The sequence below is a fragment of the Salminus brasiliensis genome, chromosome 17 (assembly GCF_030463535.1).
Source record: "Salminus brasiliensis chromosome 17, fSalBra1.hap2, whole genome shotgun sequence".
Lineage (NCBI taxonomy): Eukaryota > Metazoa > Chordata > Actinopteri > Characiformes > Bryconidae > Salminus > Salminus brasiliensis.
The window spans coordinates 33,005,758-33,025,018 of NC_132894.1; the positions used below are offsets into that span (position 1 = coordinate 33,005,758).

At 39.9% G+C, this 19,261-nt stretch overlaps 1 protein-coding gene across 5 annotated transcripts in view; it reads left to right on the plus strand.

The window, feature by feature from the left end:
* Window positions 1-19,261, plus strand: part of LOC140538493 (A-kinase anchor protein 13) — a 91,365-nt gene that overhangs the window by 221 nt on the left and 71,883 nt on the right. For all 5 annotated transcript variants that reach the window (XM_072661082.1, XM_072661080.1, XM_072661081.1 and 2 more), the window contains exon 2: window positions 15,669-15,712. In XM_072661082.1, the coding sequence (XP_072517183.1) occupies window positions 15,680-15,712 (33 nt within the window). In that variant the 5' untranslated portion in view covers window positions 15,669-15,679. The remainder of the gene's footprint in view (window positions 1-15,668; window positions 15,713-19,261) is intronic.

The following is a 19,261-nucleotide window of genomic DNA, read 5'->3' on the forward strand; positions in this document are numbered from 1 at the left end:
CTAAAACAACCTACTGCAGCTTAATACAGTGTACAGTTCGCCCTCGAGACGATGCTAGCTAACTAACTTAGCTAGCTAGCTACTAGCTAACTAACTTAGCTACCTACTGCACTAATGGACAAAAGTATTAGGACAGCTCCTCATTGAGTCTTTCTTTCAAAATCAAGGCTATTACACATGATCTGTCCTGCTTTTGTTGAAATAACTGTCTCTACTGTCCAGGGAAGAAGGCAGCTTTCTACCAGCTAGCTCCTACTAGCTAGATTTTGGAGGAGTTGCAGTGAGTGTCAGTCAGGTCAGGGTGTTGGATGTTGATGATCAGCACCCCATCTCATCATCTTCATCATCCCTAACTCCCCAGCTCATCCCAAAATGTACTGGATGGAGCTCCACCATCCATCATTCCCTCCCATCAGACCCTCACTGCTCCACAGCTCAATGCTGGGGGGCTTGAGACCCCTCTAGCCCACGCCTGGCATCAGGCAGCATGGTCCCAATAGATTTATGTTCATCTGCTCCAGAGAGTCCTATTCATATAGGCATATTTTTAGGCATATTTCTTTCCATAACATGATAAAACACAGCCTATGTGGACATATTTAATCCCTAAAATGATATGTTCTGTCTTAAAATAATAAGATTTAGGCATATTTTATTTTTTAAAGTGATAAAATAACATATTGTGACATATTATACCCCCAAAAAGTTGAAATACAGTCAATTTTGACATATTTTATTCCTTAAAATAATAAGATACAGCTCATTTAGGCATATTTTATTCTTTAAAGTGATAAAATAACATATTGTGACATATTTTATACCCCAGAAAGTTGAAATACAGTCAATTTTGACATATTTTATTCCTTAAAATAATAAGATACAGCTCATTTAGGCATATTTTATTCTTTAAAGTGATAAAATAACATATTGTGACATATTTTATACCCCAGAAAGTTGAAATACAGTCAATTTTGACATATTTTATTCCTTAAAATAATAAGATACAGCTCATTTAGGCATATTTTATTCTTTAAAGTGATAAAATAAGCTATTGTGACATATTTTATACCCCAGAAAGTTGAAATACAGTCAATTTTGACATATTTTATTCCTTAAAATGATAAGATACAGTCTGCATGGACATGTTTAATCCCTAAAATGATATAATAGTCCATTTTGACATATTTTATTATTTAAAACAATAAGATGCAACCATATCTTTTGGACGTTCAGTAAATTAAATAAATTCGCAGTACATTTGTTATTGCAGTTTAGTTTCCAAACATACTATACAGACTATACGCACTCAAATTCAGTTTTTACTAAATATTTTTTGTTTGTAGAATCAAATTCTGCACTTTGGGAGCTGTTGCACACTGAAAAATAATAAAAATTAAAATTAGTATATATATATAATTATGTATTATATATAATACAATATATACAAACTACTTATTGTAACTACTTCCAACTAATTCTGTGATACTGTAATATGCTTGGAAAATATTGCAATAAGAAATTTGACCAAGTGACAAATGGCTACAGTGGATTCACTTCAGATATATGGAACATAGGTGCTATATTTAAAAAAGTCGATGTAAATAAGTATATGCAAAAAATTTAAAACAGGCTGTTTTTGCAGCGTAGTTGCCAAATATGAACTGTACACACTGGGTGAAGTGATAAAAAATCAGTGTGGTAAACATAATATATAAAAAAGTCAGGATTATTAATTTTTTGGTCAGATATTATCCCTTTAAACAAATCAACAAATCCTCAGATTCATTAAAATGCAAATGCAGTGCACAAATACCGAAAAACAGTAGCCATGCTCGCTGAATGCATGTTGCATTTAAATCATTTACACCTGTTGCCATATATTATACTGATTACAGCTCTGACCGAACCATTCAGATGATACTTTATTTGTTAAGGCGTTCGTGACCATGGCCATAACATCTAAACCAGCTTGTGGTTCTTCTTACAGTAACGTGTTGCAATTAGAGTGCGCCGTCGAGAGATATCTACTGTGGAAGTCGTTAAAGCGTTAAACCATAAAGAAAAGAGGTCAGCCGCGCTCGGAAAGGAATGCCAAACATGCTGGCCTTTCGCAAGCATGCAAATAAAGCGGGTGGGGGGTGAATTCGGAGAGGAGTGGACAGGAGAACATTAACCTGGACTGCCTCGGGCAGTAGCTTCAGTGAGTGAGGCTGAAGAACACTGGCCAGCACAGACACCTGAACCAAGACCCGCCCCTCCCCGGCGTGACGTCACTGCCCTTATCTCCTGCCTCTCGGCCAGCACAAAGCCGTATTTAGCTTCCAGTAATAACAGTGGGATGACCTAACGTGCCATGCTCTGGGAATACACAAAGGCGCTTGAAGGCTTTAAGGGACTTTCTTTTATCAAATGTTGAGGGGTTGGATCCATGAGGTTCAACAGGAGTTCTTCACAAGAGTTAAGGTAAGGTCTGTGTAGTGTTTCACTTTGAAAGCAGCATGAAATAAAGGACAAGAAGAAAGAAGAAGTTAGAGCTGTAAGTGGAGAGAACTTGCTGACTGAGAGTGTGTGGCCTCTGGAATGTTAAAACCAATGGGAAAATGACTGTTAGCTGGTGTAAGTGGTGTCTGTGGATGGCCATGCAGTCGGTAAATGTGCTTGTCATCAATTCATACACTTAATACATTTTAATACATGTTTGTACAAGTTGGGACATATTGTATTCCTTAAAAATATTCAAATACAGCCCGTTTGGGCATATTTTTGGACATATTTTATTGCATAAAATGATAAGATACAGCCTGTGTGGACATATTTAATCCCTAAAATGATATGTTCTTGCTTAAAATGGAAAGATACAGCCCATTTAGGCATATTTTATTCTTTAAAGTGGTAAAATAAGCTATTTTGACATATTTTATACCCCAAAAAGTTGAAATACAGTCAATTTTGACATATTTTATTCCTTAAAATGATACGATACAGTCTATGGGACATATTTAATCCCTAAAATGATAAAACAGCCCATTTTGACATATTTTATTCTTTAAAACGATAAGATACGACCATATCTTATAATTTTGAGGAATGAAATGTGTTTAAATATAATCAGAGAAAACTTTTAGATGTATTATTCATGCTTTTGCAGTGTAGACTATCAATTATTGAGCTCTCCTGCTTTATATTCATGTTCCTTTACACATTATTTTCAGTAGATGTCATAGAATAGTTCTGGGAGCCCGGTCCAATACTAGACAATGGCATTTAGCAAAAGCGATGTCAGAAATACTGTCCTCTTCTAAAACTAAGCAGTATCAATAGAGAGTCTGTTATTACATAATATATAAGCTGGACGCCACGCATAGCAAAGCCAAGCACGTTAGCATTAGCTTCTTGCTTAGCTTACGGCGAGTGTGTATCCCCTCAGCAGAATTGAACTGTGTTTTTGTGGGAGCGCTAACTGGAGGTCAGAGAGTTTCTCAGCAGGAGTCAAAGAGCACACAGGGCAGAGGGCCTAAAGAATCAACCACAGGCCGTCCCTCAGCACTCCGCCTAATTTGCCGTCTGAACCCCACAGCTATTGGGTTACACCGAGAGTGACTTTCAAAATAACAAGCTGTGAGACACCCTGGTAACATTTAAGGCAGCACTTCAGCCAGTTTAGCCGTGCACTGTTGCCAGCATTGCTTTTTTTGGTATCTTGTTTTTTCACTTGTTTGTAATGCTCTGCAAATGTAACCGCTCCGATCTGCCCTTCCGTACTTTTCATAAGAGGCCACGTTACTCAGAAAGTTGGCTAGTGTCAGGGTCTTTAGGACATTCCAGGCTGCTGCTATTCAGAACCATCTGGTTGCAATGATACAACAAAGGTCATAACATGTAGTAAGTGCTGACCTCTGTTCTGTTTGCTGGGTGCATTTTAAATACTAAATACCAAAGTTAACAAACACTGGGGGTGTATTGATCCAGTTTCTGGGCCCCCTGTTTGACCTGACCGTCCTAATACAGAGTGTAGGCCGATACCTATTCATTGCATTGTGTTAATTAGTCTACATTTGAAATGAATACCATTTTAAATGACATCTGACTTATATAATTGATGACTTATGATAGTTCAGTAACATGATTACCATTAGACTTCCTCAGCTAAGGCCATAACATAGTAGTAAGTGATAGCAAAACTGGCAACATCCTGATCCATGGCACTTGTACTGGTGTTTTTTGTTTTGTAAATAATAAAGCCACATAATCATGATTAGATGTGCTACACAGCCAATTAATACTGAATCCAGCTTAGTGGGACATTCATCAACTTATGTTTTTAAATGACCATTTTATAGTGTGTTTATGATAGTCCCATCTTAGAAAGAAATAAAGGACAAGAAGAAAGAAGAAGTTAGAGCTGTAAGTGGAGAGAACTTGCTGACTGAGAGTGTGTGGCCTCTGGAATGTTAAAACCAATGGGAAAATGACTGTTAGCTGGTGTAAGTGGTGTCTGTGGATGGCCATGCAGTCGGTAAATGTGCTTGTCATCAATTCATACACTTAATACATTTTAATACATGTTTGTACAAGTTGGGACATATTGTATTCCTTAAAAATATTCAAATACAGCCCGTTTGGGCATATTTTTGGACATATTTTATTCCATAAAATGATAAGATACAGCCTGTGTGGACATATTTAATCCCTAAAATGATATGTTCTTGCTTAAAATGGAAAGATACAGCCCATTTAGGCATATTTTATTCTTTAAAGTGGTAAAATAAGCTATTTTGACATATTTTATACCCCGAAAAGTTAAAATGCAGTCTATTGACTGTAATACACTTGCACGGTACAACAAAACTCTTTGCATATCCCATCTTAGAAAGCCGCAGTGTCAGTCATGCTACAGCACCCCTGGAGCAGAGTTAACCCATTAACACTAGTAACTTCTGTACAAACTGGTGGGGCTATTTATAATAATAGTTTTGGCCAGCCGATAGGTGATAGGCGGTTTAAGGGGTTAAGGGCTTTGCTCAAGGCCTAGCAGTGGCAGTCCCAGTGCTGTAACCACTGATGGAATATATAATATCTGCAGTTCAGCTCCAGCTGTAGCCTCTAATCTTAAGTAAGCTCATTTCTCATTTCTGTTATGTTTTACTTGGAAATTTGATCCACTTTACAAAATAACACCAAGTTTCAGCAGTATTGAGATGAACGTATTAAATTAATTACTCATGTTTTCTGCTCTTACGAGGATATGCAACTGGGTGAGCGCACACTCTGCCAAGCTGCTGCTGTGTTAGAGTTGTTGCTTAGTGACTTTGGTTTCCACGGTTCCGACATCAGCTCAGATTTATGTCCGCTCGCCGCAGCTTTCCCTCCAGCCTCCGCCACTGATTTTTGTTTATGGTACCTTTATGGCGGTGGTACAGCGGTAAAAACAAAGAACGACTGTGGATCAGGCTTAAAGTAGCTGAGACCCGATCCTTTAAAATATGCCTGGATCGGCCCTCATCTACCAAGCTGGTGGATCAGATTAGGACATACTCACAAACTCACTAGGTTAGGTTATGGCAGATAAGATAGCTGACAAAAGTAAAGATGAGTACACGTCTTGAATCAGATTTGAAACCACCTACAAAACATGACTAGACCCCCAAAGTTGGATTTCACGTGTCTCCCTGCAGAAAATCTGTCCTTCTCTTCAGAAACTCTACACTATCTCATGTAGCTGTTTGATTTGAAGTATTTTAAGCTCATCAGAAATCAAGACTCAAGACAAGTTTTAAAATTTCTAGCATTCAGTCACATTTGTGTAAAATTCTGGAGAAATTTGATTAAACTAAGCATAAAAAATTCAGTTAAAATTCAAGAGAAACTAGAAGTGATGGTGGAGGAAACAGGAAATGGGGTAAATACTGTGGCGTGACGCTGAAAAGCTGTGAGTCTAACAGTACTTTAAGAACAATGTCCACTTTTAATCCTGTTAAATCAGAGAATAACTCTGTAATTAAACTATTTTAACTGCTCATTTTAGAGGCTGACCTTTCGACCTCTTACAGTCTGAGACCAGACCAGTGTGAGAAGATTGTAAGGTTAAGAAAATATGATTTTCTGAAAGAGAAAAGTTAAAAAAGATGATTTTAAAGAAGCAATTTATTACAAATCTTAACTTTTCTTACGTTTGAGAAAAAAAAGAATTGTTTTTATGGCACTTTTATGAACCTGGTCTCTGATTTGTGTAATGTGCTGCTCCTGAACGCCTGGTAAAAGCTTCAGCTGTACACTGTAACATGTGAAATGAAGTCTGATCCGTCTGATCTGACTGAGAGCCTGTTCACACCTGGCATTAACGTGCATTTTTGGTGATCGGATTGTGTTCGGATTTCGCTGGACCGCATTAAAAGACAGCTGTAAACACACCCAGCACGCTTTATGATCAGATTACAATCGGATTATGGTCTAATCACTCAAACCACATTCAGAGGTGGTTGGAGATGTGTAAACGGACTGCGTTTTCTGTGATCGGATACAGTCAGTGAAAAAAATGACTGCGCGTTGTCATGCTTATGTTTATTTACAGATAGACAAGAGCAGTATTACAGAGTTTGCTCCCCTGTGGTTCAAATAGTCCGTCACGTTTGTTTGATAGAGCCGTTACAGGAATGTGAGAACCAGCTATTGTTCCACCACGTTGGAGAACCCCCATGGTCACACTGCCAGAGACTAAATCTGGGCAAAGATCTGGTCAGTGGATCCAGATACTATCCAGACACAAATATCCAGAAATCTGAAATATGCACAAAATCCGTCCCTCCCATATCAGTTGTTCAGACAAATGGGATCAGATTTCTGTTTCTGTGTCTGTTTGCCTTTTGTGGGAACTGGCTCTGGAGTTGTCAGCGGCTCCGCGGCTGTTGTGAGGGGGCACTGGCTGTCGCGCCGTGGAGGGGTAGTTAAACAAACCCCGCGGTTAAACATCAAGCTCCTAGTCCCTTTTCACCGAGCTCCGACCCTTCGTCTCACACACACACACACACACACACACACAAATAACCCTGCTTTGTGCAGGCGCACACACACACATTCACTCAACCGTGGCTAATGCAGCTCCCTTGAGAGCCAACCCTAGACCTATTTTTAACCCTTTACTGTTGCTGGAGGACTTACAAGCTCTCCAGAACTGAAGTACAGTGGGTAGTACATTAGGTAGGTATTAGGGCTGTGATTGTATTGCTACAAATTTCCATTGCAGTGTTGAAATATTTAAAAATGTATAGGAGAATTAGTAAAGTGGCATGATTAAAGATGTGGCTTGCCTTATTTTGGCTTGAATAATATTATTTATTAAATATTAATGCTGGATTACATGAATATAACCTACTTGTAATCGGTCACAGCACACAGTAAAGCACTGGCTCGTTCCAATGTCAGTGTTGCTGAGGATAATACAGTACTGTATCATATAGTACAGCACGGCAGTAGTGATGAACAGAGCATATACTGTGTTGATATTATGTGCAGTTTATAATATGAAATATGAAATATTATAAGGGTCTTAGTGTGATATAACTTCCTGTGTTATTCTTTTGTTGATTAACGTTTCTCTTTTAGATCATGTCTAGTCCGGGCTGGTGCTGTAATTGTTTGTGTAGCTCAGTGTTCAAGGTTTTCCGGACCAGTTCTGTATTAGAACAGCGCAGGTACAGTATATCTATAGCAGAAACACAACACACAGTGCCAAAGAATATTTATGACGGAACAAGCGACCCAGGGCTTACGCCTTTCGTGACAGTTGCTACAGAGGTTGCGCAACAGGAGCCAGATGCACTGGTGTTATCAGGTATCACCAAGGGACACCTGTATCAGATGTCTCTTAGCGTTCCACGTCTTTGCCCGACAAATGGCGCTTTGGCTTTTTGAGACGTGAGAATGACGATGATTCAGAGCAAATCGGCTCAGCTGCCTTGTTTTGATAGCGAAAAATAACCAAATGCAACGTTGAGTTTACTCACAGGGCGACTAAGTGAACACAGTTTGCACAGTTTTAAATCCATCATTTAATAAATGTTCAACCCTCAGTCTGACCATTAGCTACAACTGGTTAGCATTAACGTAGTTAGCAGCATTACAGTCTGTTCAATTTAAGCCTGGCTGACTGAAAGCCCACTTATGCCCCCCCCCCCCCCCCCCACCCTGGATTTCGGATCTGTAGCCCACTCGCTAAGCTAGCCTTTACTTAACTAGCTCAGCGACAGCTCCACCGAGCATCAGACAGCTGCTCTGTTGACTAACTGCTGACGATAAGTAACTGTGTTGGCGATGAGTAAGAGAGGCCGGTTCTACGGTGTTAGGACTTGTACCCGTACAGCTAGCTTTAAAGAGGTTAGCTAGCAGGCCAAACACCACAGCACAGGCCGTGTTCCAGCTAACTGAGTCTCAAATCCCACCCGTTATATCTGGGAGCACAGAGTCGGCACATTTAACTGGCTTCTTCGTCCAGGTTTCCTTACTCTGCCTTTCAGTTGTGCAACTACAGTGGGCTTGTTTTTTTCCCACCTGTTTTTTTAGGGTGTGACTTCACCAATCGGTGAGCTATCACAGTGCCCCCAACCTGTTGCTCTTTTAAATGCACATGGAGGAATGAGCAAATTTGACTGTGTACAGAATAGAAATCTGACACATCTGCCACGTCGTCACTTACTGAAATACTGCCATCGTTTTTTTAAATACCGCTGTATATGATATTACCACTAAACCGCCCATCCCTACTTCACAACCAAATTGGCCTGATTTCTGTTAGCCTTTTATTTTAAACCAAAACTCACACTCCTGTCACTTCAAACAACCTTATTTGTTGTTTATTGAGACAACTTAAATAAAATAAAGTTCTACATCAAAAGTAAGAGGTTACTGGCTATCAAATTTCCTTTATTTTTAATTTCACTGTTCAAATGTGGTGTTGGTGCACTTACCTGGGTCATGTTATTTACACCTAGGGCTGGGCGATATGGTAAAAATACTATAAAATGATATTTAATTTTTTTTGCAATACAAAATATTTTACAATTACACAAAAATTACTATTCAGATCCTTTCCCGTACTGAATACAGTGGTTTATACTCAACATCTGCTGAACTACATTTTATTAAACCAGTCTAATTACACTGTCTGTAATGAAACCTGCAGCTGATCAGTGTTTATTAGGCAGTAATAGCAGTCTCCTCCATATGCTTAGAAAAGCTTATTGTTATCACAATAACCAAAGTTATCACAATACGATAAAATATTGTCATATTGCCCAGCTCTATAGCTCTACACCCCTTCTAATTAATGCATTCAGCTACTTTAAGTTGTACCCAAATGACCTCACTAGCACTCTTGTTGCTAAATGCAATCAAATCCTCGACAGCAGTCCTCCATAATCTAGTAGAAAGCCTTCTCTGGACAGTAGAGATAGTTACTCCAGTAAAAGGAGGATCAGCTCTTTTTTGATTCGAAAAAGAAACAATAAATGAGGAGGCGTCCCAATACTTTTGTCCACATGTTGTATTACAGACTTTGAACCCATTTATTGCTGAATTTCTAAAAGGGTGTTCTGACAGTGTAAATACGTGAGGAGGGATTTCATGTCCCCTGCTTTGCTAAAACAGTTGAACCATCAAAACCACAGATATACCACAGCCCTCCTGCACACGTTACTGTTTCTCTTTGGAAACTGTGAGTCGTGTCAAACGCTGGTGGTACTGTCAAGCTCACGAGTCCCCTGAGGGCGGTGTACATCCTACAGTACATCCGGTCAGTGCAGCCCAGGCCCAGTGACTGACCTCACGTTTCTCCAGTGTTCTCACACATATTTCTTTTACACAAACGATCAAACTTTTTAGTCCTCACAAGTCTAAGCGATATAGAGATCAAATCAGTGAACAGTCAATTCAGTTCAAGACTAATGGACAAAAGTATTGGGACATCTGCTCATCATTGTTTCTTCCCAAATCAAGGGTTATTAAAAAGGTTTATTCAACTCTCTACTGTCCAGGGAAGAAGGCTTTCTACTAGATGTTGGAGAATCTCTGTGAGGATTCAGCATGGTGAAGATAGGTTCATGTTTATCTGCTTCAGAGGGTCCTATTCTATTGGCAGTACTTCTCTAAAGGGACTAGACAAGCTGTGTGTGCAAGAGGTGTGTGCTTTCAGTGTCAGCAATGGGTGCAACTTAAATTAGCTGAATCTTAAAAGCACAGCTTATAACACAGCATGAATGGGCGGGGCTAAATGGGCGTTATCGACTTAGTATGATGTATTTTTTTATGACGTGAATTAAAAACTAGCTGTTTATGATGATCAGCTTCCACATATGAACTGCACAGCTTGATAGGCTGATTGAGTGAGTGAATTTGTGTAGATTCTGCGTTACAATCTTAATAAATAGCCCCCATGTGCTGCTCATTCTGAGAACTAAGCAAACCCATAGACTCATAATCCTATTGCAGCTTCCATTCATAGAGTGACGTGATAATGAGTATCATCTCATAATTCTGCACCTCAAGAAAAGACCCTGAGGCTATAATCCAGCCCAGCCAAAGCTCCTGCTCCACTGAGGAGCAGTTATTCAGTAATATTCTATTACATTTGATAACATACAAATCAAATGTAATAGAAGCTTTTATTATAGATGTTTCAAAGTGAGAAATTAAAGAATTTCATAATAAGAGTGTTTTGAGTGTTTCGAGTGTTTCGAGCCGGGTGTGTGAATCGGTGTAGAACACTGTGTAGATACGTGTTCCTTCTTTTAGGCCACCACTTCAGAGAAAGGACGCGTTTATGACCTACTGTAATACCGGATGTGATGAAACGTCTTCCTTTACTCACAATGTTCTTTTACTCATGATCTTTCACATTGTGCAATGTAGCATTTAACAGGAACATGGTATATGCATGAGTTCTGTGCCAATGACAGCTAAGCAAACTATCTATCAAACTATTTAAATCCAGCTATTTTTTTGCTATAAATGTGGTTTTGCTTGGGCAAACATTATATAATATGGAAATTAATAAACAAAAAAACATTAAAATAATATTAATTAATCTTAATTCATATGTAATAACATCATTAAAATTAGTGATTAATTTTGTGTTGAGTTTATGCATCAAGAACAGTCAATTCAGTTCAAGATTCATATGCACTATATGGACAAAAGTATTGGGACATCTGCTCATAATTCGTTTCTTCCCAAATCAAGAGTTGTTAAAGAAGAGTTCATCCTGTTGCTGTTAGAGGAATTGTTTATGAATTGTTTAGAGGAACTTTATATAAAATGAATTTATTAATACAGAAAATGTCAGAGGAATTTCTCCTTGAAGCTTTCAGCCATCACTACCAGTGCAACTGCTTTAGGTTCCCAGTGCTTAACCCCCAACTTAAACTTACACGTAATCTGGGAGATGCTTCTGATATATCAGAGGGCTGATGAGCGACTGATTGGATTACTGGTTAAATATCTGCACATTTAATCAGTAGTTTTTTTGGTTGATTGATGGGGCCTTGTTGGTTAATAACTGGACAGTATGCTGCAACTTTGCAGCTAAGCTTGGCTTATCTGAAACAAGAGTAAAGACTTTGATGATCTGGTTCCAGCGGCACCTGTCAAGGTGTGGATATACTAGGCAGGAAGTGAACAGTGAACTTTTTTACAGTGTAGTATTAAATTAGGGCTGCACGATATTGGGAAAAAACCTGACATTACAATAGTTAATAACAATTATACGAACAGTGGAGTCGCTCGCTGTCTTCATATGCAGACTGGGTACCTGGAAGAGTAGAGTATTATGGTCTCCTTATTGACTTGTGTTTAGTAGAGTCTAAACTTAGAGGATCTTTACATTTTTAGTCTATTCAGACTAGCTGAGGTTCTTCTTGAGTAAACAGTGAAGCACTGTTATAATATTTATAATAATGTTTGTTTTTGGCAATATATATTGCAATATCCAAAAATACAGGAGACAGAAGTCATGATTCAGCATATCATGAGATTACTAATGCACTCGTTATTAAACCCTTTACACAGAAAGGCTTCTTACACACTAAGGTGTATTATTCAGTAACTACAGGGACTTCTGTACGAACTGGTGGGGCTATTCTTTGGTAGCATTTTCATTTACATTTAAGGCATTTAGCAGACGCTCTTCTCCAGAGCGACTTACAAAAGTGCTTCGCTATTTACCCAAGAAAAACCTCAGCTAGTTTAAATAGACTAATAATTCAAAGATCCTCGAAGTTTAGACTCTACTAAACACAAGTCAGTAAGGTGACCATAGTACTCTTCTCTTCACCTGAGCACTCTCAGAAGAGGAGGGTCTTTAGTCTGGGTTTGAAGACAGCGAGTGTTGGACTCTGCTGTTCGGACACCCAGGGGAAGCTCGTTCCACCACTTCGGTGCAGGACAGAAAACAGTCTGGACGCTCGTCTTCTGTGGATTTTGAGGGATGGCGGGTCGAGCCGAGCCGTACTTGAAGCTGGAAGGGCTCTTGGTGCGGATCGGCTTTAGCCGTTTTGTAACAATAACACTATCGGCCTGCCGGCGGGACATTTTAGCTGTTTTAGGGGTTAATAACACTCAAATGACTTGTTGGACGCTCACAGATAAAAAAAGGTGAAACATGGCTTAATATTATTGACAGAACCATAAGCTGTAAGCTATAAGTAACAGGGAGATCAAAACAGACGGGGGCGAATCAGAGTCATTCACTGTGAATGGAGCCAGAGTCAAAATCGAGGGTTATACAAACGAAACCAGGCAAACGAAACCAAAGGGCAAGACCAAACGGGACACGTAGATCGAAATGGGATCAGTAACCAGAAAAGTACGTCAAGTGCTCAGTAAGTCAAGTGACAAACAAAACAGGTAGACGAAAAAACAGCAGATAATATAACACAGCTGAGAGTCATTAGTGCTCTGGATGAGATGGATTATGGGAAATGTAATATTGGCCTATATTAATTACATTAAAAACATTGACAGTTCAGAGGAAAATGCTTTATCAGTGCACAGTTATGGCACTACATTACTCTGCGCCGTAATATCTTATTATTTTTAATGAGCTTCATTAAGTCTAAACCAGGCTCATATCTGTCTTTCTACGTATTCAGACGTATGATCATCCATCAGCCTCAGACTCTCTTTCCTCTACTCTCAGTTTCTGTACAGAGGTACGTTACGGCACACAGAGTGTTTAAGGCAAGAGGATTAGGACAGTGGGTATTATTAGAGCTAGCTGATTATCCTTTTATCTGATCCCTGTTAATTCCTGCTGTATTTATTTACCAATGGGCAAAGAAAATCGCGACCGAGAGCGCTGAGGGACTGTCGGTCGAACTGAGGAAAGGTTTTTAGCCGTATCGACATAACTGAGTGCTCAACTATGCTATGGTGCGAGTCCCAGTAAATTGCTGACAATTTTAAGCCTCATATGTGATCAGAATGTCAAATAGGGCATAAATGTGACTTGTTGAGAGGTTGGACAGGCTTTACAGAATGCTGCAAAAATCCCACTTAACCTGATGAACAGATGTAGATAAATGTTTGTGGACACCCCTAGAACTGTCTGAAGCAGATAAACATGAACCTATTGGCTCGACCTAATGCCAAGATGGGCTAGTGGGGTATAAAGCCCCCCAGCATTGAGCTGTGGAGCAGTGGAAGAACTGTGTTCTCTGGAATGATGGTGGTGGAGCTCCATCCAAAACTTTTGGGATGAGTTGTAGAGTTGGGGATGATGAGGTGGGGTGGTGATCAATTATCCAACATCCTGAGCTCAGTAACGCTCTTGTCGCTGAGTGTTATCAACTAAATTCTCACAGCAATGCTTCTAAATCTGAATTAATGTGCATGTATTTATTAGTTAGTAATCCTTAGGCTGTAATAAAAGTCACAGCTTAAGAGGTTTATGGTCTAATTCACCAGTTCTTCATACTCACGCATCTCTATTACCAACATGCTTCTTTATGAAGCTAATAGTGGTTCTTCTATGGCATGACACCTTTATTGTTAACCCCTTAACACTCCAAGGCTTTTTCCACACTGTTACTCAGAAACTATAGAGGCTTCGGGGCTATTCTCTGGTGATGGAAGGTTGTAATAGCACTTTCGGCACGCTGGCGGTCCATAGGCTTTTTAAGGGGTAAAGTATGTACAGTGGGGAGAACAAGTATTTGATACACTGCTGATTTTTCAGGTTTTCCCACTTGCAAAGCATGTAGAAGACTGTAATTTTTATCATAGGTACTCTTCAACTGTGAGTGATGGAATCTAAAACAAAAATCCAGAAAAATACATTGTATGATTTTTAAATAATTAATTTCCATTTCCATTGAAGAGTACCTATGATAAAAATTACAGTCTTCTACATGCTTTGCAAGTGGGAAAACCTGAAAAATCAGCAGTGTATCAAATACTTGTTCTCCCCACTGTATATCAACACTGGGGAAGCTGCATGAGCCGTCTTCATATAATTACCTTAACAACATATGCTGCAAGTCACAGCAGATGCCAACTGCTGACAACTTCCAGTTGTAATGAAGCCAGATCAGAAAGCTGGCATTTTAAATATCAGGTCCATCTATTCCAGTCCACCACTAAAGAAATGAGAGCAGTGGGCTCAGGCAGAAGGCCGTCCGCAGTGTTTGGCGTGACTTCACGCTCTGATCTCCTGTTTGTAGTCCAGTATTTACCCTGCACAAGAAAGCTGTTTAGTTGGATATTGGGATGCATGTGGGCTGTTTATGGTTTCATGGTATGCGTCAGCTGCTTTTGTTTGGCAGACAATACAGGACAGTTCTCAGCATTTTTTTCATGAGCCGGCCATCAAACCCTGGTGAAGCAAGGAACACACCAAATCCAGAACCTGCTCACATCACCACCCATTCTTCAACATCTCCACCGTCGTCCTGTAGAACATCACGTACAACTCAAAATTCCTCTACTTTCTTATACAGCTCTTAATCTAGCTCCTTCTTTCCTGCCTGATCTTCTTCGTCATGCACTCAGATCTTCCTCAGCTAGACCACCTACCATTCCTCAGCCAACCTTCAAGTGTTAGATTCAAGTGTTCTAGATTTGCTCCTCAACTCTGGAACTCTCTTTCTTCATTGGTCCAGCCAGTGACTATAGAAAGCATGGACAGTACAACGTCTCTCAAAAGTGAAGCCATCACAGATGTAGCGTCTCTGCTGGCTGGTTGCAGTAAGATATGTAGCTCCACCCATCCCCATATGTTTCAATGACCAAATAGCCCATCCTCCATCTCATTTTTTCTCCATCTCCAGTCTCTCCTTATTCCAACAGTTAGTTTTCTCTGTGCTAATATTGACCCATTTTTTATTTCCCACTGCTGTATCGTAAGAAGGCGGGGTTACATTTAGGAATTGAGTGATTGACAGCTTTGGCTGGAAGAGACTGGACGTATGCAGGATCTGATTCATGCCCTTTCTGTTTATTTGTGTGTATTGTTGTGTTTTCTTGTTTGTGATACTCTGGGTACTGATAATTGCAAGAGTCTGTGGGTTCTGGGAAAAAACGCTGTATACGTATAATGATGGTAGTACCAAATGCTGGAGGTCCGAACAGCATAAAGAAGGTCTTAGGGCCGCTGTTTAATACTGTTTTTGTCTCTTTTTCAGTGTCCAGTGTCATGAAACTTAATCCACGTCAGGCTCCGTTATATGTAAGTATCTTTCTATGCCGTCTACTGTTTGTTTAATAAAATGTTTCAAACAGATGATGTCATTGCTGACAAGCACAAGTTTTTCTATCCTAAAACATGTCCTAAACAGGGTAAAGGTGGGTGTACTGTGTACAGAATAAAAGGTCCCCTGGCAGTCTGGATGTGGTGTTAAAATAAGATGATTGATTGCTCTGGAAAGACCAGACTTTCAGGTCTACAAGCGTCCAACTTCAACTGTGAAATGAATAAGGATTAGTTGATGTATCAGTTAACTGACCTGCAGATTTATCAGTAAGTGCAGATAATTAGATAATTAACAACTACTTACGGTTTAATGATTTCATGCTCTTTCAAGCTTACACTCCTCACCTGCACTCTCCTGTTAGAGAAACAGGCTAAAATACCATCGTTAAAATAACAAAAACATGCAAAATACATCCAAACCTGACCATTAGCTTGAGGATAACATGTTATAACACACACAAGCACATAGCTATTAAGAAAACTGATGTGGGTTTATGTTGTTTGCATAGAAAAACATTTTAAACATTAACACATTAGTCAGTGAAATACTGCTTGGAGCATATTTAATAGGCCAACTTTACTCCTTTTTTTTTATTTCTGGTCACTAAATGCTCAGATAGATCTAAGAGATATTTTCCAGAGCCTGGTGGAGATATTGGTTAATAGAAAACATCGGACAATATTGAAGTTTTACAATTTTATCACTACTGGCAAAAATATTACTGATAATAAACTCATACTTACTGTTTTATTGCCATAACATTGTTGGGATTTAACCCCACAATCTTCTCACAATGGATGAATCTGAAGACTAGCAAAATCTGAAGGTTTAAATAGCAGAAACATGACAAATGTAACCAAATTTAGTCTAACCCAATGGAAAAAATAACACAAATACAATAACCCATCATTCTCTGACCCCATTTGCGACTATATCATGAAATTAGTAATTTCCTGCCAGATTTGTGCCATGTTAGTCATCCTGCAGTTTTCAGAATATCGATCCAGTTTGAACTTTTGATTGGATGTGTAGTTTCTGCGTAGCAATGGCTTTTTACCATTTGTTTCCCCATAGAAATGAATGGCGTACAAGCGTTCACTCTTGTACTCATCGGCATGATAATACAAATACACAAGCTATCATTTTAGCTCATTTTGGATGGTACATTATAGATGCCTCATAGACGCTCACCTGATATTCAACTACCATTCAACTGAATGTGTCTTAAATGCAACTGAACTCTATATTGAATGTAAATGGTTGTCTGTTGAATGTATCCCTACACCTAACCCTAACCACAACCTTACCCTTGAATCAACCCTAAAACCTTACTGTAAAAGGGGAAGGTTAGGGTTAAGTGTTGGGCTACATTTAGTTACATCATCATTTCAGTTGCATTCAGCTGAATTTTTGAGATATCTACAATGGACCATCCAAGTGAAGTGATACCATACACTACTGACACCCAGCTGAACACCTGGGACACCTGGGATAGCATAGCGACCACATGAAATACCATACCAAAGGTAAAGGTGTAAGTATTTGTCGCTGTACAGTGTACAGTGAAATGTGTCCTCCACATTTACCCCATCCGTGGTAGTGTACTAGGGGCAGTGAGCACACACACACACAGAGCGGTGGGCAACCAACAACTCAAGTGCGGGGGGAGCACAAGGGGGTTAGGTGCCTTGCTCTAGGACACTTTAGCCATGGATTGAAGGAGTAGACAGACCCCCCAATTCTTACCTGCTGAAAGGATTCAAACCAGCGGCTGGTCTCAAGCCCACTTCTCTAACCATTAGGCCATGATTTCCCTAGCAACCCTATAGCAACCACCTACCCTTTTGGTTTCGCGATTGGTTCGCTACCCTTTTGGTTTCCCAGTTGAAGTTGGAACCACTTAAGCTGCACAACCTTCAGGAAAAGCACTTTTCTAAAGAATTTACAAATTGGTCGTATCGGGCGAACCCTAGACTTTCTGCAGTTAACCAGATAACCCAAGCCAAAATTCAGACCTGTGGGACACTTCTAATATAAACGTTTGGCTCAAACTTTGAAGCTAACTAGGAAAACTTTGTGAAATACGCCCCTCCTATAGGGCTCAACCTCAGCACTTTGTAGGCTCTGAAGGTAGAAGAAGCAGAAGCAGCAGAGGCGTGTAGAACTGGTGTCCGGTTACCTTCGTTCCAGCCCTCACTCATATACCCAGCTCAGTCAACAAAGAGGTGCTCCCTCAGAGGGGATTTCCCCCACCCGCTGCTGTGAAACTTGCTACCGCTTCAAAGACGCCTATTCTGGTGCTAACACGCTGCAATTAAGCAGGTGAAAAGATATCAGATCAGTCGAAGCACTGGCAGATCCATGATGAATGCAGCGATGACGGTGGTAGCGGGTGGATTATGATCGCTTGCTAGTACGTTTTGAAGGACGGATAATCTCTTCTTACCTGCCTTTGCTCCTTCCTAGTTTCCCAAGGATTCAGTTGCAATACTGAATCATATTTTGTTTCTACTTTGTAGGAAAGTAGAGCCCTATCAGGTGTAAGCAGATATGATCAGCACAGTTCATATTCCTACCTTTTACCAGGGAAGGGATCGAGTGAGTGTTACTGTACTGAGTTTATGTTTACAGGCTGATTTTACTGGTATCTGTTCTCCTCATGGAGTCTAGTATTATAGTCTAGAGTTCTCATCATTTCAACACCTGGTTTGGTGGTAAATCAGGGCTTAATGATGGTAAATCAGGTGAGCTGCTGCTGATGATGCTGCTGCTTATGGAATTGAACACACCCACGCTGTACTGGCTGGACTGGGGCGAACCAGAAACTGGGAACCAGGCTTTGTTCTTTAGACTAGCTCAGAAAATCTCTCTAACTGCTGAGAGAAATGCTTTTCACCCTCTGGGGCCTATAGAAGTACCGGCGTGTTGAACTCAATGTTTCTCAATGTTTCTATTAACATCTTTGCGTTAATCTGTAGAAGTCTAAATATCTCACAGCTGAAGTTACGAGGTTATGAAGAACCACTGAGAAACGTCTGTCTTCTGCCTCCTGCCCTGTCTAACTGGTGGATTCGTGTGTCCATCATCTGCCCCGGTGGATTCGTGCATCCGTCTATGGACACTCAGAAAATCACTAAAGGCCAGATTATCTCTTCACAAAGAGCTACACTAGGTCACATGAGGCCTCGTTTTTGAAAGAGTGTGTTCCCCGTAGCGCCCCCTAGCATAAGCAGTGCTCCCGACACTAGGAGGATAAGGACTTAACACATTTCTTCCGATACCTGTGAAGCCAATCACTGCCTCGTTTCCAAATGCCGCTCAGCTTCTTACTGGAATTTGCCGTTCCACCTTAAATGGTGCAGATCATACAGAAGGTAGAATGTAACTGCGGCGCTGTTTTAAGGTGGAATTTTAGCTTCATGCTGTGAGATTAGCACTGTTTATTTCTTTAAAATGATATTTTAAAACATTTTATAGCAGTCAGATCAAAGTCAGAATTTTTTTTTTTTTTATTTAACTATGAT